Raw genomic sequence first — 26,375 nt, forward strand, 5'->3', positions numbered from 1 at the left:
TCCAGGCATCCATGAAAAAGATGGCGCGATATGGCAACCTCGCTTCTGTCAGTCTGCCCCAGGGCAGCTGTGGCTACAACTGTAGCTGCCTCCACCAGTGAGTGAATGTGAGAGTGAATGAATAGTGGAATTGTAAAGCGCTTTGAGGGCCCTGAAAAGCGCTATATAAATGCAATCCATTATTATTATCATTAAAACAGAATTTATTAGATTTAACTGAGTTTGAAGTTAGCAGGGAGTTAGCTCGCTAGTTTTCATCTAAACATGATATAGCATGTTCTGACTGAGAGATTTCTGAAAAAATTAAGACGTACAGCTCTGCTATCACTTCCAACATAAATGAAGACAGAAAACTAAACAGCAGTGACGTTTGTAGGGTTACTGAAGTTGGGCTAGCTGGTTTATAATGATGTGCTACGTTAGCTAGCTACACAGCTATGTTAGCATAGCATAAACACAGTGAAGCTGGAGGATGAACGCTAACCTTTTTCCACTTGTTAACGTGAGAGTTCCCGATGGTCAGGGACAAATGCAATCACAACGTAGGATGTTGTAAACGGACCAAACTTCGTTCAGGAGAACAACTGAGATCATCCATCCACAATACGAGGTTAGTCATTAATATAATGCAACAACAGGGGAATAGAGCAGCTGCCAGATAATTCAACATTAATGAATCAATCGTAAGGAAGTGGAGGAAGAATGAGTTGAGAAAAGTTTGACTTATCTGACTGTTTTGTTTCGCTTAATGCGCCTTATAATCCGGTGCGCCTTTTTAGTCTGAAAAATACGGTATATAGATTTGTTAAAAACAGTAAATGTAATGGAAACCGTTCAAATGAAACCTACTTGATGGGTATACATTGATTTATACCAAGTATATTTAACTTCATGGTTAATTATTTAAAATAACGAAACTCTTCATTTGATATATTTGAGCTGTTTTATGCTCTTTGTTTATGTTTATGAGGACAAAGAATGTAGCAAAAAAATTGACATTAAAGTCATATACATTTACCAGCCAATTTATTAGGCACACCTTTTCAACTGCTCTTTGAAGCAATTATCAGCCACTCACTTGGCAGCAGCTCATGAATTTATGCATGTAGACGTGATCAAGACAACCTGCTAAAGTTCAAACCGAGCGTCAGAGTGAGAAAGATTTAAGAGACTTTGAAAGGTGGCATGGGTGTTTGAAAATCCCAGTAGATCCCTGTCTGGCACAAACACTACCATTTCTGGGATTTACGGAGAATGGTCTGAAAAGGAGAAGATATCCGGCGAGCGGAGGTTCTCTAAAAAGAAAATGTCCTGTTGATGTCAGCGGTCAGAGGAGAATGGCCAGACTGCTCTGAACAGGGAACAACTTTTTTATAACCAATGGATTTAAGTAATTTTCCTGATGTGTTTTATTGAACTTGATGAACATGGTGTTCATTTTGTAAATGATGGTCTTCCTCAGAGTCAGAAAAGGAGGAGGAAGCAGAATGTGGCTCCAGTACTGTATCTGTCATCACCTGTTACCTTTTGGTCTCTTGTAGGTTTGACAGTCTCATAATAGAAATGTCAAAGATTTGACGTGTTGAGAGGGACGCTGGCTTCACCTGTGCAAACACACTCCATCGCTCTGAATTGAGGTTAAATGTCTGCAAATATTGTATCTCACATAATTGGAATTTTTTTCTTTTAGTCCTCATCTGTCGTGGTACTTAAAAAGCCTGTTTCACAGCGAGGAGTGTTTGGGGTTCCAGAAGCGTGTCAAAATGTTTTGAAATGTATTTAGTCATGCCCATTGATCTGCACCTGATGCTTGGCTGATTTGATGTCCCTGAATGCTCCAGTTTACACGACCCGCTGCTGCTGCTGCTATATTGGTGCTACGATCGATCAGGGCCCAGGGTTGAGGACCACCTGAGCATTACTTTGTATTTTAACAAGCACTGCACTATAAGTCATATGCAGGAGATTTAGGAACTCAGAATGTCAGAAACAACCAGAATATGGCTTAGCTGATGGCCTCGTTTAGGCTGTCGTTTTTAATACACGTCATAAAAATGCAAAAAGTTAGTCGTGAGTGTGAATCCACATATCGGTGTTATTTTTGTCCATCCAAAGAAAATCAGAAAACAAAAATCACATTTGTTTTTCTCAGTTCTTCAGGAGTCTAACATAAGAAACAGCCTGGAGTCAAGAATAAGAGCTGGCATCATTCCCATCTTACAAAGGCCTGGTCAGTGTTACATAAAAGATGTTGAGACCAGGGTTTCTCAGGCTCAGATGGAAGATTTAGAAAATACTTCCTATGTTTTTGGTACCCAGGAGAAGCTTGGCAATCGCACTTCTTTGCAGTTCATGTTATCACCGCAATTCTGAACCTGTTCAAATCATTTTATACCAAAACAAAGTCTGTTAAGCACATTATCTGAGCAAAAACTTTCCCTCAGTTCAACAATCACTCTTGCTATGTCCGATTAAGATCCGAGTGTAGTAAGATGTTTATATTGTACATCAAAGAAAAAGAACTCCAATGAACCACCAATCCTTTATGAGCAGCGCTTGGCAATGGTGGGGAGGAAGAACTCCCTTTAAACAGGAAGAAACCTCCAGTAGAATCAGAGCCAGGGGCAGACATGTTTGAGTTTAAGACTTGGGATGTTTGAAAGAAGAGATGGTTGCTGTCCAGGTGTGTGCTAAGCAACATGTTAGCATTAGCCAACAGCTTCCAGTAGATGGTAATCTGGGACTGAGTGCTGTTGGCGTGTCCAGTTTGGGTGAAACCACAAGACCAGCAGCTTTTCTCTTAAGCTGGTCCTTAGTTTGTCTGCACTGGTGGTTTGTTAGGGGAAATGTGTGTGTGTAAATCATTTACAACTTTTTGTGCAGTTATAAGTTGAAGTTGTTTTTTTTTTATTGGCATGTCATTTGGGAACCACAGCTCTCTGCAGAACTACTGAACTTTACACCAATAAGATTATTTTTGCTTTTCCAAACAGTGAGTCTAAAGATAGAGGGAAGTATATATGAGTTCTGAGAACAGTGAAATTGTGGGTTATTAATAAAGTTTCGACTTTGGAGGGGACTTCATTTCTGGGTAACAGTCTCTTGTGTTTTCTCTTTTTTCAATAATGTTGATGTCTGAAACACACACACTGGGTTCCTTCTTGAAACAAGAGCAGTTGCTCTTGTTTCATCACCTCCACTTCACAGCTTAGAGGAGGTGATGAAGAAAAGCCGAAGGAATCTAAACGGGAAACAAAGCTTATTTTTACATTATTATTTGCCCTGATTGTTGCTTCTTCTTTTTTTTCATCTCAAATGTGTGTATCCGTGTGTGTGTCTACTGTATCGGTAATGCCAGCTGAGCTGAGGGCCGCTGTGCCCGCTGACTGGAGCCGTATAGATCAGCAGAGTGTTGGAGACTATGTCCATTGATCGGACGGGAGGGGTTTGTGGTTTGATTCTGTGTTTTGTGATTTCAGGGGCCGAAGGAGCCGTGTTCAGCAAATCAGTGGAGACGCCGCATGTCAGAGCTGAGCCGTTCAAAGAGCTGCGGTGAGTCTTTCCACGGCACACAGCAAGCACTCGGTCTCATGCAATACATGAACAGATGTACCCTGAGTTCACGTCAAAGTTCACAAATACTGCAGCAGTGTAGTGAAATAAAGTGCTCACAGAAAACCAGATCAATCCCTCACATCGGTACACCGCACAGATTGTACAAATTAATTTATGGGAATTAATTAATGGAAAAGCATTTGAATGAATGTGAATCTGATTGACAAAACTGAGGTACACTTCAACTGCACTCCTATGGCAGGAGCGTAAAGATTACACTGCTTTGATGCCCTTTCTGACTTTAATAATACCAATAAGTTGCAAAAATTATCACCCTCTTGTATTCAGTAAGACTTCAGAGTATAACCGAGACCACAAACATATCACAAAACACGAGGTTTTTATTCACATAACAGTTAAAAGGAGCTGAGAGCCTTTTTCACACAGACTTCTACACAATCAGGCTTCTTTTGCAACTAGAAAAGTCGCCCCCTGCAGGCCATTAAAGAGAATGCAGGATTAAGGCACTTGTGAGTTGTTTTACTGCAGTACTTAAGTGGTACAGCAATAAAAAATAAAACAGCTAATATGATTATTCTGGGAGAATATTCCATTTTTAATAAAAAGTGGTTAAATCTTGGCGATACTAGTTCCCTGACATTCTCCCATTAATTCTTGGAGGTTTACCGATGTCATGGTCCTGGGTCTCTGACGCAGTATTTGAAGCCTGTTCTGGATTTTTGGTTTGGTTATCTGGAATTAGATATTTTCAAGGTCTTGAAACCCTTTGACTTTTGTTATGTATATGTCTTGGTTCTTGTTCATGTTAGTTCCCCTTCGTTTCCAGTCTGTCCTAATCTCGTCTCTGTGATTCGTATCACCTATATGAAGTCATGTCCCAGTCGTGTCCCTGTGTTCTGTCTCCATCGTTTTCTGTTTTTCCCGTCTGTTCTGACAAGTTCATGTCTTAGTCTTAGTCTCTGAGCTAGTCACTTCCTGTATCATTTTGATTCAGGTTCAGTTTCACGTCCTCATCAGTGATGAGTCTGTTCAGCTGTGTGCTCCAGGTGTGTCCACTCTGCCCTAATCTCCTCCTGTGTTCGTGTCGGGTCCTCTCATGGTGTGTGACTCTCCAGTCGTCGGTTTGTTCCTGTTCGGCTCCATTGTTGTTTTCGGGTTTTTGTTTCCTTCCTTTTTACCCGCATTTAAATGAAGCTGTGATTTTGACGTCCTTCATGCGAGTTCACACTCTGATCGCCACACGCTCGTTCACATGACAGTACCAGTTCCCTGACATTTTTCCCCAAAGAAAATCCTGATTAATTCTAAAAACAGTGAACATGTTCAGAATAAACCACTTAAAGCCAGATGATGACTATGATGAAAGATTTTGAGGTAGAACAGCTTTAGGTTATCAGCTATCAGTCAGACTCAGTCTCAGTCAGACTCAGACTGAGTGTGTGGCTCCGTACTTCGTCGTTCCTCTCCACGGTGTACATGGTGTGTGTTTGCATGTGTGTGAGGCGTGGATGTCTCCGTGGTGTAAACGTCTTGTTTATCATCTTTCTCCCGTCTGTGCTGTCAGATGTGATGACAGTCAATCAGAGCAGAAAGTGAGCGAGACGGATGCCTGGTGTGACTGTGGATAACGGGACGTAGGGATGTCGGGGAAGGGAAAAAGGAAAGTTGGAACAAGAAGAGATAACGTCCACACGGTCAAGATTAATACTGGTTAGCGAGGGTAGCCTTTTTCTGTTGAGCTCTTGTTTATTAATAATGTTTGTTCACTTATTTTACCTGATTAGACCTCTCCTCAGGACTGACGGGGTGTGTAGAAGCTGATTGATGTCTTTCTCACTCTCCTATTGCAACCATTAAATTTGCTCCACTTCCCATCACAGATCCGCCCACGTATACTCTACAGTAGCAGAACGCTAATCAACCAGAACAACTGGGAAACGCTGCGAGTGTGTGGGTGGGTGTGTTTGATGGGTACGTTTTGATGGAGAAGTGAGTCTTATTTGCCTTTACTGAAATACAGACTTTTTCACTTCTCATTCGTGTCCGCCCAAGAAGATCGTTTGTAATTCTGTAAACCAGAGGCTATTTAGGTCTGTTTCTCTGTGCGTATCCTCCTGGGTGATGCCACAGCTTATCGCGGAGGTGCTTCACCAGGCAAAGTTTATATAAAACTACATTTAAAAAACAAAAAAGGTCATTACTCACTAGGTGTAATGTAAACAGCAACAGACCTAGAATGCCTTGTGGCGTTTCCATCCCATTAGTAATGCACAAGCTGAGTAGAAGTTTCTGGCCCTGCTTCATTTATTTGTAATGTGCATGGAGAAGAGGACATTACAGTCAAAACTAATTTAAATTCTTAAATCAGATAGATTTAAAGGTGTATTACAAATATCTGTAAAGTTATGACCCTGATTAAGGCCTGATTAAGGAAACAGTGTGATGCTGTCCAGAGACTGAGGGCATCAGAAAGCATGCTGACCTTTACAAAGTAGTTTTGCCCCAAAGGAAAATAATTTTAACCTTCCAGACCAAGTTGTGTTTGTCTTAAACCGAACAGATGTAGAAACTCAGTTGCTGTTTTTTAGAGAGCCACCATAAAAACGTTGCAGTTTTCTCAGCGCCTCCATATGCTGACATTATTAATTATAGATCAATCAGAGCACTTTTTTATGCAAGGTAGCTCATAATGTAAACAAGTTTAACTTCCAGCCCTGCTAAACACACTCAGTACAGACTTATAGACTTTTTTTGAAGGCAAAAAGTCAATCCCCTGATGCCCTATAGCTACAGCCGTGATCCAGAAAACAGTGGCTGTAGACAATGGCACCTGTGTGCAATGAACTTCGCTCTCATTGTCTTTGAAACAGCTGCTATGAAGATGAGAACCAGGTCAAAGCAAGTCCTGGTGTGTTGCAACAGTCAAAGCAACAATAGGATGGAGTCAGTCCACTATCAGTTTGTAATTGGTCAAATTGGCAGTTAAAAGCAATCTGTAATCTGCCAATTAACTGTTATAAATCGCTCATCTGTTCCCATCTGTTGCAAATCTGTTGCTGTTTGCATACACAGAAATTCGCATTAAACAGAAATTCACATGAACTGAATCCAGCCAGTTGGCAATCTGTCTGGCAAATTTTTGCAAACCTTCACTAATCTGTCTGAGAGTGACTGCACTCAGTCCAAGTTGGACCAGGATTGTTTGGAGGCATGCTACCTCCCACCGGGCAACCTGTGCAATTGGCTTGCCATCAAAACTAGTCATCCATAGGTTGATAGTCTTGTACACTCAATGCAGTCAACCACCAGTTTGTCATACTCGTGGGGATGTTGCCGTGCTGTTTTTACTGTGACTGAATCAGAACAGCTGTTTCAAACAAACCCTGGTGCTGTACGTTTTGCAAAATGTGTTCAGTGAAGTGTTTCTCGTTGTTGCAACCTGGTCAATTACTTAATTATTTTCTACAAATAAAGCTCACTGCTTTCATTGGTATTGTTCATCTTCAAGCTTTCCATATCAATCCCAAAAGTGAAAAAGTGCTTGGCAGTACTTCCTCATTTTATTTGGCTCCATCTACTCGATGCGTTTTAGCAGCACAGGTTCTCTGTCAAGGTGTCCTTGGTTGTGAGCTTTTACCGACATTTTTCCTCAATACTTGAAGTAGGGTGTTGTTTTTGCACTGCAGCAAAGGACACAAAGGACGAGAACTTTCTTTTTGTAATGCTGCTACCTAAACTTTGATTCTTACTTCGATACACTGAATTTTGGTTCCAAGTGGACCATTTCTTTACTCTATATGTAACATGTTTAACTGTTCTGGCCATGCAAAACAACCTAAACGAAATAACCTAATGGCATCCCATAGATTAACCCAGGCAGCAGGACAGTTAGGCCATCAGTAAGCTGTTTATTTTGCTTTATCACATGCACTATATAGACAGCAGTATTGGGTGAGCCTATCTACACATTACACCTACAGGAGCATTTACGACATCCCATTCAAATTGAGCCTTGTGCAGCTCCAACAGCTTCCACTCTCCTGGGAAGGCTTTCTACAAGATTTTAAAGTGTCTGTGGAAATGTTTGCCCGCTCATCCAGAAGAGCATTTCTGAGGTCAGACACCAACGTGGGACACTCACAATCTCTGTTCTCGTTCATCCCAACGGTGTCTGATGGGGTTGAGATCAGGGCTCTATGTGGGTCAATCAAGTTCTTCCACACCAAACTCATCCAACATTTCCTTTTTGGACCTTGTTTGAAAACTCAAAAAATTCATGGTCAACTGAAGCTTTAATATTTTCCTTCATTGGAACCAGGTTTAGGCTAAAGCCCAAAAAACAATACGTGGTGTGTTAAAACACTTGTCACTTCGTCTTCTTCCACCTTATCCAACAGAAAGCAAATAACAGTCTTTGGTTTAGATCCAGTGATTTTTTGAAGTACAAGAGATTTCTCTCAGAAAAAAAACTGTTTGGTTTCCATTTACCTCCTCAGCTTGCTTGTCACCATCTAAGCCTTAGTGCATCATCTCCCCTCCAGAAGAAGTTGGCTAAGGCTTAAAGCTGTTAATACCTCAGTACAGCTGAAGTAATAAAAGATGTATCTTAGATAATGCTGTCAGCAGACAAGAATCTGCTTTCTTCGCTTATTAACCTCTCAACATCCACATGTTCATGTAGACACCATTTAGCAGTGGGTTGCATTTTTAACTACATCCAAACAAACAGTTTCAGAAACTATAAAATGTATCCTTCAGAGAAACACTCTTACATACCTTTTAGTGTTAAAGCCCTTTTGTTTTTGAGATGATAAGAATATATTTGGATCTTTACTTTACCCTAAACCCACAAAGGGAAATGTGAATCATCGTGGAGAGATTTTGGGCCACTCTTCTTTACAGTGTTCATTTAGTTCCTTTCAATCAGGTTGAGGTCTGGACTTTGGCTGGGCCATGGTAACACCTTGATTTCTGCTGCAGATTTCCTGCTGTTCTTGGGATCATTGTCCTGCTCCTGATCAAACTTGTGGTCTGACTTTGGGTTGAATTTATGGTAACATTATGGCTTTGGTAATGCACACCTGAATGCTTCACACCTGCAAACAACCAAAACTTCACACACTTCCTGATGATCAGCTGTTCAGCTACATTTGATTGACAGCATGTAGCTGTTATTTACCCCTCAAATGCAGAGTCTTGTGAAAACTTTCTTTATCACATGACTGCAGAGTTTCCATTATTCTTTTTAGGAACATACTTGGACTTGCCTCAAGGCGCATCAACATGCCTCGAGGCGGTCCAGTACACCATTTGCAACCACTGGATTAACCTACCATGACCCCAGCAGTTTCAAAGGTTTGGCCTTAACACAGCAGCACTCCAGCTACAGCAGTCTTTCCAGCATTAAGCAGACTGCAGTGCTCTTTAGACGGAAAATGTTCATATTGTTGCAGTAAATGTTATATGCATGATCTTTCTATCTATATAGCACAATGGTATTCTTTGATCTGAATCGAATGAGAGGGACAGCGGTAGAAAGACTGTGAAGTGAAAATGAGAAAATCTGGAGAAAGAAAGGGGGAGAAAAGGGGTGACAAAAGTATGGAGCGTGAAGATTAAAGAATAAGAGGGGGTGAGAACAAAAGAGACGCGAGTGACAGTGAAAGAGTTTGAAAGTATATGAAACTGGGCGGAGGGGGGGGGGGATATTAAGAAAAAACACAGTATGGAAAAAATGAAACAGGATCACTTTTGTCCGAAAGTCTGAGATGAATAGAGTGACAAAAAAAAGAGCGTGTAAGAGAAAAACGAGACAAAAGGGGATTTTGAAGAGAACTGAAATAAAAAGAGCTTCATGTGATAGAAGGGAAGCTATGGAGACGACTTTGATGGGATTTAGGGGTCAAATAGAAAACGACAAATAACTAATAAAAGCATTTCAGTGGTGTTTGCATTGAGATGAACTGAAAGCATCAATCACTGCTGCTTCCTTTCTGAATCATTCGTTCAAATAATAAGAAAGTGATACTTTTACATCACTGATGCAATACATCGTTTCCTAGGTGACACTCCAAAGCCTGTCGTCAGGTCACTGTCCACACAACACAACAGAAATAGTAAGGCGTAGTTTTTCTTCCCTCTTCCCCTTTGTTGATGCATCTTTGGTGACAACTAGCCAATTGAGAATGAAATATGGCCCAAACTATCCAATTATGTCAGAAAAAGGCGAGCGAGCTCGTTGGTGCATGGCTAAAATCTAATCTTACCCTAATCTCTCCCAGCTCCTTGGCAGGTAGCAATCGAGGAATCAAATCCTATTTCAGGATATCATATTAACCCCTAACACATTTTTGGGCAGCCAGACACACATCCCAGCCAGAGCCGCCGCTTCTTCATCAAAGCCATAACCGTTACATCCATCTGCGTGGTAATACCTTGTCAACAGGATGTGTCTTTGCATCTGAAGAATGCCTTTGTGATTCGCCCGCACTGGCAAATTTGAAAGTGCAGCTTCATTTGTATCCCGACCAACTGAGAGATAAAGGGAATATATGTATGAAGCAATATAAAGGAAAGCGAATGCGGGAGGGGAAGAGAACAAAAAAGCAGAACAGAAACAAAATGGGAGCATCAGTGAGAAGAACTTTTTCTCCCTTTGAATGAAATAGCACGTGAAGGTCCTCATGGAAACTTTGGTAGACTTGCATTAGCCTGATCTGTCCCTCGGTTCTTCGTGTATCTTGTAGCGCTTCACCGTGCACGGTAGCGTAATGGGACTGGGACTGAGACCATGGTGATGGACAGAAACAAAAAAGGTTAGAGACAGTCGGGAACCCAGCGTTCCCTCCAGTAACTCCAGGACCTCTTCTTCTGCCTGTATTGATTACATTTTTATAATTTTAACGTTGTTAGCACCGTTAGACGCTCTAATGATGAAGCAAAGGCTTCGACAGGCAAGTAAAACCAAAATAATACTGAATACTAAACAGTTTTTTAAAAATCCTAATAAATACTTAAAATATTAAAGCCAGTAAAGAAATTATCCGAGGAATTGTACTGTGTATGTTCTGGAACAGCCAGAAGGGCCCACCTGCTGCCTTTGAAAATGAGGCTAGTTTCTCCGTGCCTGCTTTCCCTGCGACTGCACCTCCTCTTGTAACCACACGTGTTAGGTGTAGCGTGAAGCTGGAGAGACCGGTGAAGTTAAACAACATCGAGCTGATGACATGTTATGCTGCCGTAAGTGCAGTAAAACCTTTCCAACAAGCATCAGACAGAACATCACAGCAGCGAAAGCAAGAGAGCGAGACGCAGACGGGAGCGTGTTAGCCGTCATGTCTCCTGACCACAGTTTGTGATTCGGTGAAAAACATATTGTAAAGGAAAAGCTGCTGGCAGTGCGCTGCTGCTAATCCATGACACAGTAAACCATGAGCAACATAGAACTGAACTGAATAGATCAGCCCGTGGTCACGATATCCAAACCAATCCAAATATCAGCTCAGTGCATCCCCACTAACAGGTTCGTCATTTTAACTAGGCCTAATAAAACAAACTGAAAATGAAAGTGAGTCTGAATAGAACTGAATTCAGTCGGCTTCTATTTAAACCACTTCTTAATAACGGTCACGGTCAGTCAGTGCTTTGTAGTGTAAGACTCAGAATTATAGAGGGAAATCCAAGAATTAGATGATCCCGGTTACGTCCCCACGATGGAGGTCTAGGGGTGTGAGTGTGGGAACCGGTAACAAATGGGTCTGGAACAGAATGAAAAGGAAAGCAGACAGAGGTGTTTAGCAGATAATATGGTTTTATTACAGATAATCTTAACATAAAGAGATGGCAACGCCGCTTTATCAATAAAACCAAAAGAAAGAAGAGGTCACAACAACAAAGGAAACAACCGATCAAACAACCGAAGGAGCCCACAGGCCCACCCTGTCACTAGCAGCAGCAAGCTCTACTGCTGCTGCTGTTCAGGCCCACAAGCCCACACAACTCACATGCAGCTACTCTCCCCACTGCTCCAGGACACACGCGCAGTCCTTTCCAACACCTAGCCTTAGAACAACAGTTTCGAGTCACAGAAACAAACCAACCCCCACATCACACACTTCTTCCCCAGCCTATGTAACCACAGAGAGGTGATTGCTGACTGGGTCCAGCTGCCAAATGAGGGTAATGAACAGCAGGTGCGTCCTGGAGAGAGGGCAGAGTGAAAGAGAGACAGAGGGGTAGGAGGAGCAAGAGAGGAGGAGGCGGAGAGAGAACAACACCACACCCACACAAGGGCAATTTCAAGAGGAGGGCCCACTAGTGCCGTAACATCCCCGTGTGCTGATGGTAGCATGAATGCAGGGAGGAAGCCAGGTGCAGCCATTTATACATATAGGTTGGGATGATGAGGGCAGTGTAGAGCATTAACAGTTTACACACTGTAGAACTGCAATTTCTTTATCCCAGCTAGCAGTGAAGCACACCTGTTCGTCATCAAATAATGAAACACAGGGCGGCTCCATCTTAAATCACCTGATAGGTCACATGACCACAACCAATGGGAATAATATCCAATCAGAACCACGTCTTATAGAGGACAAACAGCTGATCAATAACCTAGGAGTGATACATATCTCCTCGGCACAAAAAATCAGTGCTGAGAAAGACGCCAGCCTCACGGCGGTGACGATGTGCGCTGATTTTTCCTGTTTTAAGGTAAAGAAGACGAGCATGAAGAGATCATATGGAAACAATCAAGATGCAAAACTATAGAAAACAGAATAAATAACCACACACAACAAAAACTCTGTGAACGTCCTGAATTTGAGCCTTCAAGACGTTTTTGCTGCTGCAAAGAGACGAAGCCTTGGCAGTCATGTGACAGCGGTGCGGGCCAATAGAAGAGAAGGGGTCAAACTCCAAAGCTGTCCCACAGATTAAGTTTCAGACTGCTTTTTATGCTTTGGACAGATTTAAACACTTGCTTGAGGCTCAGTGTGAAAGTGCACAATGAACTGACTTGACCTTAAAGGTGCTTTAAAATCACCTGTTCCTTTTGTATTAAATAACTTTCATGTGGATGCCCGCTCTGTCTCGTGTTTTTATTGTCCTCTAGAGTGCTGCAGAAACTGAAATTATAGAGCAAAAGTCACGGTGCTGCCAACCAAGCTGACCACTTCTGATCTGTGAAGAAATCACAGATTCAATGAACGCTGCCTTCAGCTCTTTCTCCTCTTCTTATATCCCATCTGCCCTCCTCTCCATCTCCAATCTCCTCTCCCTTCTCTCGCCTCGCTTTCATTTGCCGTCTCCTCTCTCCATCCTCACCCTGCCCCTCCTCCTCATCCTCATCTTCTTGCCTCCATTACCTTGATCTTCATTCACCTCTCCCTGTCACACCAGGTTCTGATCTCCCTCCTTTCATCCCTCATTCGTCCTCCCATGTCACCCTTTCTTTTTGTTTCATTAATCTGAGCCTAAGCAGTTTAAAAAAGAACAAAACTGCAACAACAAAAAGAAATATTTATTCAGTAGATAGCGCCATGACAAAAGAGATCACGACTCAAGGTGGCCTCCCTCTGCAGGCACATTTAGCACATCTGAGCATTATCACAACCAAGAGAAAAGAATTAAGACAGCACATCCATGCCCTTATTTCCCCTCCTACTCCCCCCTCTGTCTGTCCTCTCTAATATCACACCCACTCCTTTCTTCTTCCTCGCTGTCCTCCACACCTTCTGCTCACACTGATCTTGGTAATTGAGAGGATGGCCTGCTCGCCAGCAGAGTGTTCGAGTGGCCGATTTATAAAGCCCCGCGAAGCGATCAGCAGCACTCTTACTGCCCCAGATTGCCATTTAACCTATGATTTTCTATGTAGCACAAAGGCAGCCCGTTCCAACTCAACATAGCTTACACTATATTTATAACACCAAACAGCTCTGACCGCTGCAAACGGTGGCAGCTAATCAGGCGAAGGCGGCGTGGCCAAGGACAAAGGAGTCAGGCGCAGCCAACGGGGAGCGTGCAGACGCCGCCTGCAGGCTTCGGTCTGTGCAAGTTTACAGTCGATGTCATTAAAAAAAAATACCAGTTGTTATCTGAAGGCAGACAATATGAAGAGGAAGTGTGAAGAGTTATTAACCTTTGATTGTAGTTGTAGATATGAGGCAGGGCCGAGAAAGGAGAGAGAGGAAATGAGGATGTCCAAAAGTGGAATGGAAGACATGAAAGAGAGCGAGATGAAACTGTATTGATCGCTGTGGGGAAATGAGGCGGTGGCAGCCGCGAAAGTAATAGGCACCAGCAAGGAAATAAAGGTAAGAGTCAAAAGACGAATAACAGGCAGAGGAATATATTATTATAAAGTGGAAGTACATAAATATCCCACAGCCTGATGGAAGGATCACATTAAAGAAGCATTCTTCACTTTGAAATCTGTTCTGTACACACAGCTTCTGTTTTAAGTCTGGATTTTTTTTTAAATATGAAAAACACTTTATATTAGAACGAGAGGCGAGGAGATGGGAAAGAGCATGAGACAAAGTTTCAATTCGCAGGGGTGGTGAAGAGGAAATGAATACGGATACAAGCCAGAGAGAGAAATATTTCATTGTCTGACTCCCCGAGGAGCAACCTGGGAGAATGAGCGGAGATGAGAGAGGAGGAAGGCCTTTAGAAGGAGTAATAGAGGAGGATTTCTTTTTATAACCTGCCTTCCACTGACACAGAGTATGTCTGAGGTCCTTTGAACGCTGAACAAACTTCTTCGTCTTGCGGTGTATTAATTTTTATTTATTTATACAGGACAAGGACGAGCAACAGCCTTTGACCTTTGGATTATTTAAAGTCAGTTTCCGTTGGATTTCCCTCAGTATCTCCCCGTTCCTGCCTCTTTCTTGTCTTTTCTGTTTATACCTTCATCCTTCTTTGCCTTTAATGTCTCTAGTCTGTGTTTGGTATTTGCTTTACGATTGTTTTCTACTTTGAAAGTTAGTTTCTTTTCATATCCTCTGCTGATTTTACTTGTTTCATGGTTTTCACTTGTGTCTAGTCCCACTTGCTGTTATTTGTCAATCAGCCTTCAGTATATAAATATTCCTGTCCTCCTCCTTGTGTCTACCTCTTGTGATTTGTTAGATTTTATGCTTTTTATATTTCTTTATCAGCACCTTTTGTTGGAATTCGCTCCATCACGTGTTCTGTATTTTCTACTTTCACCTCGTGGCAGAATTGGCAGCAGTGTGGTTTCCTGGCATGGACCCAGCTGTTAAATGTAGTCTACAAATTAGAGTTAGAGGTTTTAGGAGTTTAAGATTTAGGAGGTTTGCCTGCTTTATATCCATGTGTTTGGGATCTTTGTCCTGTTAGAACACTCATTTGTGTTTCAACCATCCTGCTGTTGATTTGAGGTGAAGTTGTCCTCCTTCATCATTCAATCCACTTTGTGCCAGAACCACTGGCAGCAAAACATCTGCAGAGCATCATGCGACCCCCACCATGCTTGACTGCTAGTATAATGCTCTTGGGTTTGAAAGCCTCACCTTTGTTCTAAAAAAATACATTTTGTCATTGTGGCAAAATATCTATTGTTGTGCCATCTGACTGTAAAACTACATAGGTACACTTTAAAGGTAGAATGGGAGGCAGAGCCTTCAGTTTTCAGGCCCCTCTTCTGTGGAACCAGCTTCCAGTTTGGATTCAGGAGACAGACACTATCTCTACTTTTAAGATTAGGCTTCAAACTTTCCTTTTTGCTAAAGCATATAGTTAGAGCTGGACCAGGTGACCCTGAATCCTCCCTTAGTTACGCTGATTCCCATGATTCCCATGATGCATTGAGTATTTCTTCTTCACTCAATATGTGTTAATAGACCTCTCTGCACTGAATCGTACTTGTTATTAATCTCTTCCTCTTTTCCACACCATGTCTTTATCCTGTTTTCCTTCTCTCACCCCAACCGGTCGCAGCAAATGGCCCCGCCCCTCCCTGAGCCTGGTTGGAGGTTTCTTCCTGTTAAAAGGGAGTTTTTCCTTCCCACTGTCGCCAAAGTGCTTGCTCATAGGGGGTCATATGATTATTGGGTTTAAGGGTCTACATTACAATATAAAGCACCTTGAGGTGGCTATTGTTGTGATTTGGTGCTGTTTAAATCAAATTGAATTGAATAAAACACTTAAGCTGTCAACAGGAAAGCTAAATGCCTTCTAATATCTATCAAGCCTGAAGGTGTCGATTTTGGAGCAGGGGCTTCTCCGACTTCTAAGCAAAGTGATGCGAGTATTACATCATCATCAACTGATAGCGTTTTGACCTAGAAGTCCATGAGAAAACAGGAGTGAGCTCTCTTGATACATAACTTTATTAAACGCATGGCTGATGAGTTTATATCCTTAATCACTAGTTTGAAATCCTACTGAATGCAATACAATGGCTATGCTGTAATTTATGTTCCCCATTAGAGTCAAACAGACGATCAAGCACGCTATGCTTTAGGGTGGGACTCTCTTCTGAATGATGAGTTGCTGCAGCGTCTCCGGTTTTTTAGCCACATCCACCAACTGACGTGACTTTTATGTTCTGAGTGCTACCAGAGTTGACAAGGAGCTGAAATACAGTTGGTCAGGTTCCAAAAAAATGGGTTACTTAGTTTGAAAACACTCATCGTGATACTCCGTCATCAAACTTGCACTCAAACCCTGATTTTGAGAGGCGATGAGAAAAGTCAGAAGAGTAATGGGGAGCTGGATGTTCTCAGTCATCGGCATTCAGGGCTTTTTTCTTTGGCTTGAAGAGGCATTTCAGTATTCTCTGAACCACCTCTATGGGATCAATTTTTACTCCCTTGTTTTGCAAAGTGTAAGATTAAAGTCTAGTCCATGTTCTCTTAATGTCCAGATACAACAGTTTTAAATTGTGTTGTCTCTAATCTGTTTTTATTTGCCCTCCAGTGACACAGCTCGCTGAGAATACAAATCGATCACGGCAGGCGAAAACTATAGAAATGAGCACAGGGCTGATATACAGTAATGAGTGATTCGTCAGAAATGTTCAGTAGCAGAGAAAGGAAGTTAACCGAAGGACTGATTCACGCCATCTATACAGAGCACGTCTTTATAAGAGCGCTTATCATAAAGACTAAGCACGCGGTCAAGTCAATCAGCCACAATGACATTATGTTATTAACGACTATGTATTTAATTAATTACCAGCCTCTGTTCAATGTGCAGTAATTAATATGCAGTGGGGATTGACCCTTGTGGCAGAGATCAAGGGATAAAGCAAAGGAAGCTGAAGTTTCAATTTGGTAATTCGCTCATTTGCCTGGAACAGAGGTTTCTTTAGTTCGAACTCACTGGTGTTACAAATACAGTAACTGCTGGGATTTTAAATGAAAAAACAACATGTCAGCATGGCTTCTTAGTTTAATCAAATTACTTTATTACCAAGGGTAATGTCAGGGACATTATAATAGGAAATAATTACCAATATTCTCACCAACTTCATTACGTACACCTTGCTACTTCCAGGTTGGACCCCCTTCTTATTTCTTTAAGTCTTTATGAAATGCAACGTGATGCTAGAAACATTCCTCAGAGATTTTGGTCAGTATTGACATGATAGCATCACTACCAACACGTGCTGCAGATTTGTCAGCTGCACATCAACGATGTAGCTCTGCCATTCCACCACATCCCAGAGATGTGATTGAGTTCTGGTGACTCTGGAGGCCATTTTTAGATAGCCAAGCTTTGTGATACAGATACAGAGTTATAAAGACGTAGACGTGGTCACCAACAATACTCAGGTACGCTGTGGTGTTTGAAGAGGCTCAGCTGGTGGGATCCAAAAAATATCTCCACCACCCTGACCTGAAACTACAAGGCAGGATGGATCTATGCTTTCATGTTGTTTGTGATAAATTCACCACCGAATGCCACAGAAGGAATTGAGACATCGAAAAAATGCCAATCAACAACTGTCCAGTGCTAGTGTCCATTTTTGCTTTTCCTTGGCTGAGTTACTGTAGCTCATGGGGTAGAGCAGGTAATCTGGTGGTTTGAGCCCCGTTTGCCAAATATCCTCGGAGTTGCTCTCCAATGCATCCAATGGAGTGTGAGTCTGTGTGGATGTTAGACAGCAAGCACTTAAGCATAGAAAAAAGTGTTTGTATGTATGGGAGTGAATGAGGTATGTTGTATAAAGTGCTCTGGTGCTCAGGTAGTGTAGAAAGCTCTACATAAGAGTCAGTCCGTTTACCAAGTAGACTACAACAAACTATCAAAGTGTAACTGAAAACAAAGCTTTATTCTTTTCTTTTTAAACAAGTATATGTGGCATCAGCACAAGTAGGATTTTCTATGAATGAATAACCTGTTCTAGAAGGACTTTAGAATAATAACACAATCATACGCTCAAGATAAAAAAAAAAGTCAATAAAGTTTTGACTCAGTTACTGTAAATTTATCTTTCTCTCCATATTAAACTCCTCTGAACTGACGTCCTGTCATTTGAAGAGCTTTAAGCTACTTTTGTCATGAAACGAAGAAAATCCTGGAATTTTTTTCCTCCCAGATAACCCGACGCTGAACTCTGAAACTAAAGTGAACTCTGCTGCTGGTTTTCTTTCTTGCCTCTTTCAACATTTCCATCTGGTGCAACAGCGCCTCAGTGTTCTTTGTTCTCGGGGGAACGCAGGTCACCACCCAGGTGAATTTATTCATTAATGACGCCAGGAGCAAACTCGAGGGATGACACCAGCATCTAGAGATTGTTAGCACACATGGGTTCATCTACCATCTTATTCTTGTGCTTCTTCTGTAATCTCTGTTACTCTCACTGATGCAACTTGCATGACTTTACCTGTTGTGATTTTTCTCATATAGATTTCTTATATATTGCATATAAACAGTTTCAGAGTTCTGTTATATGGATTTTCAGAAATTTATAGTGTATTTTTTTAAACTTTCTTCTTATTTCTAGCTTTTCTCATCATGTTTGACAGGAAGGAAAAATGTGAAAATACAGGTGTGCACACTTTTAATTTACTTTGCAGTTTTTTGCTCAGGTGAATGTTTAGTAGTACTTAGCTGAACTGCATAGCTGGGTAATAGTTCCTCACTGCAATTCATGTTTCTACACCTTTCACATAAGTATTCCTGTAATCATTTGTGCATTTTAAACTTAAAGCGGAGTGTTCAAGCAGATACACAGACTTCCAGTTCAAGACTGTGTATTTAAAGAGTGGAGGAGTTCGTTATAATCTTAGCTTTAAACTACAGTTAAAAGAAACTTTAGAGGGTAATTTACAGTAGACTAAAAATATGCACAGAGCCAGTGATTAATCACACTTTGCAAGTCATATAGAAGCTTTGATTTATGGGTTTGTTTCTTACTCCACCACCACCGCCAAAAAACTCTTCAGCAATGCCGTCTCCGAGTAGTTTCTGTCTTACCCTTCTACTTTATAAACGAGAATCCCTGCTGTAATAAATAAACCAGTCAACACATCATGTTTATCTGGGTTTTAAATGCATGAAAAAAGATTTGGAAACAGAGTCTCAGCTGAGGAAATAGAGTGAAAACATGCTTCAGATTAACACTCTGAGTGCACAGAGGCTAATGCTACGGCCACACGGGGGAAACAGTGGTTGGAGACAGCAGCACTAAAGTGGTTCCTTTGGATCTGTGACCACTCCGTCGGCTGCTGTCTTCATATGATAATAAAGCAGTAAATAGGCGGAGCCAACAGCTGTCGCTCTCATCGGTTTGCAATTGAATGAGGTCAGCTTGGCAATTACATGCAATCTGTTTATGATAACTTTGCAAAATTTTCAATTCTGTTACTGTCTGAATCATATTCAGTATACAATATTCAGAAATTTAGTTGCTGCAGGATAGTAATTTACCTGAAGAGTTATACATAGGCACGCTGCACTCTTGCATTTATACAGGAATACCACAACACAACTAGATGTTACCAGTTGAAACGAGACCCTGTTCCCAAGAGCTGTGTTGCAGTTGAGTTGTGCTCATCGGCACAGACTGCCTCTGCTAGAGATTACGTTAGCTGGGTTGTGTTTGCAGTCTGTGTACATTTATAGACGATAAATGAATTTTTTAATATGTTACCAGCCCGAATTGGACCACAATTGTTTGGAAACAGGTTGCCTCCCAACAGCCAACCTAAGGTGGTTGTTGCAGCTGCTTATAATAAACTCTCCAGCCACACCAAAAGGCCTGAAAGACCAAAGACGGCAGCTAAACTCAATAACAACGTTGTTTCCGACAAAAACGCATTCACAACATTTAACCAAGTTAAGAACACTCAAAGAGGTGGGCCTATCATTGTTATGGATAAATGAGACACCCTCATGAACACAGAAGACTCACAACACAAACCACTGGTTTTAAGGACAGATGACACTTTCCAAAGAAAACATGTAAAAGAACCTGTTTCAGAAAAGTTGGACAAAAGTTGGACAGATGAAACCAAGGTGAATCAGAATGATGATGAGAAAAATATGAAGTAGGAGAGAAACACTCACATTCTCAGTATACTGCATCACCTGTTAGTTACGGTGGATTTGGTTTGTGAGTATGTGTGGCTGCCAGTGGCACTGCTGATAGAAACAGGATGACTTCTGATGTGTACAGAGCTGTTCTCTCTGCTCAGACTCAGAAAACAGAGCAAACCTGATCAGACAGCAAATAACGACCCAAAACAAACTGCTAAAGATCCATGGTTTTGGATTCTTTTGCGTCAAAAGATCCAATCCACGAGTTTCTCAATGCAAAGAAATGGGATATTCTTCAATTGTCACGTTTGTCATCTGATTCGTATCCAGCAGAGCAGGTTTTGCATTATTAAATAGCAAACAGAATGCAGAGAGACCCACAAACAGGGAACAACTGCGGGTGACTACAGTCAAAGCCTGACGGAGAACATCAAGCGAGGAAACTCAACATTTGGTGATGTCCATCATTTGTAGACTTCAGGCAGTCGCTGACTGCAAAGAATCCAAGTATTCGTTAGCCACGCTTCATTCAGAACAAAACCTCGCATTCTCTCGTTGTGGTATCAGCTAAAACCTTCCATGTGGAAAAAAACCATCACGTAATTTATCCACAACCAGCGTGGTGACAGGAGGACAGGAAGCGTACAGAGCGCTCCTGTTTAGGTTTGACTGTCGTGAGGCGCTCTGACATCTCTGCAGCTTCCTGTAGAGATCGGCTTGTGCCTCTGAGTGGTTTTGTCAAGATGTGAAGCCGAGTGGGCTGATTTTTTTTTTTAATCCTCATGCAGAAATTTTGAACAGCCACAGCATGCAGAGGGGCCGTAGTGTTCGAGTGTCAGATCCACTTACTTTGTGCTCCATTCACAGCACTGGCTTCAAAGTGGCTGTTCTCACGTTTTTCTTCAATTCTTCAGACTGTTTTTGTTTTTTCATTACACGTAAGTTCAGGTCACTGTGGAGGAACCGCAAAGACATAGATAAATGGGTAATAGAGTACTGTGCGCACAAGTCTTGATTTAGCCCTCATGTTTTAAATATTTAGCTAGAAAAACATGAAACAGGTGCAGTGATTTATTGAAACGTGTGCAAACACAGATGGAAATAGAGGATAAAAGGCAAAAACAGAGCTTGTACAATTCTAACAAGCTTGAAAGTCAATATTTGGCTTGACCACTGTTACTCACTCAACACTTGGAAGCAAGAGATAGAGATAGCACGGTACTCTACATCCACTTTCAACTTTTTTCCCAATTTGTAACTTTTCTGGACATCTTGAAACCTGTGGCTTATTCTAACTACAAATTGTTGACGTCTTGGTGAATTAGGTATAAAACAAATGTTGGTATAATTTAAGATCATTGAAGGAATTGAAGACGTGTTAGCAGCGATTCAGGGGTCTGGAACCTCCACTGTCATTCACAAATAGAAGTGGATAAAACATTCATTTGGTTTTTCTGTTAGCTGAACAGATGCTCCACGTACCCAAATGGCCTTCACATAATTCTATACAACTGTTTATTCATAGAAACAAATATTTACTAGTAAAAGTAATGCTGTAAATGTCTGTAATGCAGTAGTCTAATGAGCAGATTCCCTTACATAAATATGTTAGTTTGACGTGAATCAAGTTTTTAAAACGTTTCCACTTTTAGTCTGATACTGATGAACACTGGCTGTGGGTGTATTTACTAATAGAACTTATACAACTGCTGAATTTAGCCTTTCTTTTCTGATACATCTGTTAACTTGGTGCTTGGTTTCCATGTAAACCTTCAAGGCTCCTGTGCCATATGTATCATGTAGACTATTTACCACCCATCATACATGAATCGGTGCTATTCCTTACCCTGTTAGAGTTCACTTCAGCCCCTCACCCTGAACGTTGTACCTGCCGTTTGTAAGCTGCTGCCTCTGTATGTTTCCAGGCTGGAGTCTCCTACCCGCTCTCTGCTGATGGAGGCCCCGAAGGGAATCCAGATCCTGGCTGAGGCCGGAGACATCCAGGCCATCTGCAGGAGCGAGCTGCGACTGGAGTCCAAAGACGGAGAGGTACTGTGTGTCCACCAAAGCAGGAGTTTGTGGGGTTATGTTGGGTTTAATACAACTGGGATGTTATTTTCTGCATTTTAGCATGAGATCTCACCACACCGGGGTCTCGAGGTAAGAATAAGTCTGACGAGTCAAGAAAGCCAAAGAGTCAGGAGTTAAACCACCTGTTAAACCACAATTAAACATTTTACCTAAACTATCTGTTGCAATTTATGGACCCACTTCTAGCTTGATTTCTGCAGAATTAGTATCTGAAATTTTTGGTTGCTTGCTTACATGTGTAAGTGCAATGTAATGTACAATATGACATATTTTTCTGAAAAGTGCCTTTGAATCAGAAAACCAACAAACCACTAAAAGTGGAATTTTTGTGTTTTTTCTTCACAAAGATGAGAAAAAACTTTTCAACCACCAACTGCATCTATTTGCATTGACCTCCATTTTCAAGATTCCCAGGATTGAAACTAGGCTGCTATTTTTATTAAATTACGAAGGATATTTAAAGACGACACCCACTCCATCCACAGCCTGTTTACCACGCTGCCATCTGGCAGATAAACACAAGTATCTGCTGCTGTACCACCGAACTTGTTCCTGAGGCTGAAAGATTTACTGAACTCGTCCTCAACTTTGCTGTGAGAAGAAGTATTTTCATCTTTTTATTCATTTGTATTGTTTTTCTTTAGTAGCTTTCAGCGATTAAAAGAATAATTGATTAATCACTGTTAAGATTTCTCTGGTTCTGCTCATCACTCTCTTAGTTATGAAAATGACAGTTTTTTTTAATGAGTGTTATTTGTCTCATTTGGAGTTTTGTTCATTCATTTCTAATCGACTTTAACGAACTCCACCAAACAGGGCCAGCAGGCTAGTTTGAAGCTTCCCATACTAACATCATTAAAATGGTGCCAGCAGAAGTGACTGTATGTATGATTTTCTTATACTGAGCCTTCAGGTCATCGTCGATCTGAAACACGGCGTCTCTTTTTAAGGACTAGAGGAAATAAAAAAATCTATTATATTCACTTTCAGCTCCATGTTACCCTCTTAGTTGCTGGTAGAGTTGCATTATTCACAATTCAAGATAATACGATAAATGTATTCATTTATAGCCAGCTTTCTGCTGATTGGCTGCCCCTTCTGATTAACATGCACGTGGGTGGGGCTGACTGCATTAGTGTCGCATTGCCATTGACTCTTCCTGCACAGTATGAATGCTGCAACCTGTGCAGGCTACATTATAGTGCTACATAGATTCACATAGATACACAAGGGCAACTTCCACTCTTTTAAAAATCTGTGCCTGCACTGTTCGCCATCAAGCACACAATGAGTGGTTTGAGGTAAAAACTTCTTCCTGTCTTTGAGTCCTGTTACTCTAAAAGTGTTTTTTGCACAAAGCTCTCACTCTGCGCACCGACAGCAAGTTAACAAATTAACTTTTCTTGTCCTGCGGCCATGCTGGCTGATGGGGATCCATCTCAATTCAGCAGTTTCTCCTGTCCAAACTTATTTTTAGCAAACATCGATCCAAACAATAGCTGGCTTCCTTCGCCAACATGGGCCGGCGTTCTCATAATGGCTGGTGGCAATTTCCCACATGCTGGCCGTGCACCAGGATCTGTAAGAGCCTCGCGGAAAAAAGAGAACATAAGATGATTGGTGTTCTGTTTTATACTCTCTCATCCTCCTTTTACTAATTACTTCCCCACAGTGTCTTCTATGTGCTGCTAGCTTCCATTTCCATCCATCTTTCCAGTTTTCCGTCCTTCCTCCCTCCTTTCTCTGCCCTCTTTCTGTCGTAAACTTTGCTTGTTTACCCCCCCACCCTCCAAATTCGTTCATCCACTCATGCTGCTTCCTTCCTTCTTTCATCCTTTCCTTCCTGCTCCTAAATTCCCCCAACCATCCCCTGATTCGTTACACACATCAGTCTTCACATTCATCACGGCCGGCTGCGCTGATAAAAGGATTTCCCTCCTTAGGTTGCACCAGTCGTGTCATGTCAAATCTGCTAAAATCAGCGGAGGAGGATTAGGAAGAAGAAAGTGTTTAAAAGTTTCCCACAAAAACAGTTTCGTACATTAAGACAGACTGCTGATATGAGATGGACACAGAGAGGGAGGGAGGGTGGGAGGCGGTCTCAGGAAGGTGCCCTTGAATCCAGTTTAGTCCAATTAAATGCAACCGCAGCGGCCATGCTGCTGCCGCGTCTTCTCACAGATTTCATGGATATGTGGTCAGAAATGAGGCTGTTGGACTAACGGTGGGCAGTGCATATAATTAGAATCGCGTTCTCACACTCCATTAGGGTTGCAAATGTCCATTTGTCAAACCTCTGTCTAACACACATTCACGCTCCCCCTCTCTCCTCAGGCGCCGCCACTGCAATTACAGAAAGGTTTTGGCTATTAGACACCCACAGACCACACAGGCAGATAATGAAATAGAGTCGTGCACGCTCTTCTCTAAGCATTTTTGAAAGCACGCAAAGAACGACCCGTAATTCCCGAGCGCACATGCGCATTGACTTAAGGCGTCCTTGTTACAGCCGTCTGGACAGGCTGCACTTCACACGTGTAGCTGCTGGCATGTTTAATTACAAGGACGCTGCATCAAGTGTGAGCTGAACACCGGTGCTGTCATAGTTCAACCTTAATTGACTCTCTGTTAGCCTCACTGTTGGTTATCCACCAAGGTGAGACAGACCAGTGCAGATTTACATCACAGCCCGCACCAGTTAGCAAGAAAGGCCACGCAGTCTGTCTGAGACGGGCAAGGAAGACACTGGCAGTTACACAAGAAAGTCATCACACGCAAGCACAAACTGTTGTGAAGCCAGCGGAGATGCATTTAAACATTTTCATCACTAGACCCTCGGAAGCTGTTTTCTCTCTGACAGAATACAGAGAAACAAACTAGAAGCTAAGTGAGGATGCACAAGAGTCTGTAACCGTAACTGTACATACATTTACAAAAAGAAACGTTACCTTGTCGAATCTATGAACTCAACAAATGTGGATGTTTGTTAACAGTGCTGGTGTCGTTGCTCCAAAAAGTAATTTATTACACATTACACGTGAGTAAATGTCGGCCTTAGCCCATCCTAAAAGTGTTCATTTGTGGAACCAGGGTTCTCTCTTCACCATCATGAGATACGTGGACAAAAGTATTAGGCCACATATTTTTTCACTTCCCAGTTCCATTGACATGGGTGTATAAAATCGAGCGCCTAGCCATGCAGTCTGCCTTTGCAAACATTTCCCAAAGAATGTCTTGTTGTAAAGCGCTCAATGAATTCGTGCATGGTACTGTAATAGGATGCCACAGCAAGGTCCGTAAAAGCATGGCTGGATGATTTTGGTGTGGAAAAACGTGTAGAGTCCTGACTTCAAACCCATCAACCACCTTTGGGATGAACTACAATGGAAATGGCAAGCCTGGGCTCCACATACAACATCCAGTGTCTGACCTCACAAAAGCTTTTCTGGATGAACTGACAAAAATTCCCACAGGCATGCTTCAAAATCTTGTAGAAATTCTTCACAGAAGAGTGGAAGCTGCAGCAGGGGCACGGCTTTTGGAAAAGCTAGTGTAGATGTGGCCCGATGTTTTTGCTCATATAGTGCGTGGCTCACTTGGATGGATTTACCATCATATCTTCACAAATATGCACATCAGACAAAGATAATAAAAACTGCAGATGTATGCATTATACAGGACTGATAACAACCATTAAAGAAATATTAGCTTAGCCATTAGGTGATGTCTTCCTTCTAACAGCAGGTACCTATCACCATGTGCAGGGTGGTCGTTCCACCCTGCTAAATGGAAGTAATATGCGGTGTGTTGAGGGCTAAAAAAGCCACAGAAGTCAGCATCGGGGAAAAAGGGTAAGTGATAATATAGCTCATGCAGAGAACATTTGCATTCCTACGGGAGTCTTTTCCCTCCAAGCTGCAGGAAGCAACAGAAAACCTCTGGAGACGTGAAATAAAACCGAACTGATACCTTGACCTCACCTCGCCTTTACCTGCCCAACCTGTTTGTACTGTTGCCCATCACAAGCACACAGACACACGAATTTCATCCCGCCGCCCACACACACATTTACACACAGGTTCTGGAGTGTCTCACACCGTCTGCCCCTCGTGGTGAAAGATTTGTTCAACAGCAGCTGTCTGAGGAAGTCAGCTGAGACTCTGCTTTAAAAGTGTTCCAGGTCATTTGATGGC

The 26,375-nt window shown here is 41.9% G+C and overlaps 1 protein-coding gene across 4 annotated transcripts in view; it reads left to right on the plus strand.

Moving 5' to 3' along the window:
- The window catches only part of sgcd (sarcoglycan, delta (dystrophin-associated glycoprotein)), a 428,494-nt gene that overhangs the window by 391,592 nt on the left and 10,527 nt on the right, over positions 1–26,375 (plus strand). For all 4 annotated transcript variants that reach the window (XM_084940968.1, XM_084940967.1, XM_084940965.1 and 1 more), the window contains 2 exons: positions 3,480–3,552; positions 22,017–22,140. In XM_084940968.1, coding sequence (XP_084797094.1) covers positions 3,480–3,552; positions 22,017–22,140 — 197 coding nt within the window. The remainder of the gene's footprint in view (positions 1–3,479; positions 3,553–22,016; positions 22,141–26,375) is intronic.

This window comes from Perissodus microlepis, chromosome 10, assembly GCF_051167445.1.
Source record: "Perissodus microlepis isolate ML-2025 ecotype Zambia chromosome 10, ASM5116744v1, whole genome shotgun sequence".
In the NCBI taxonomy this organism is placed as follows: Eukaryota; Metazoa; Chordata; class Actinopteri; order Cichliformes; family Cichlidae; genus Perissodus; species Perissodus microlepis.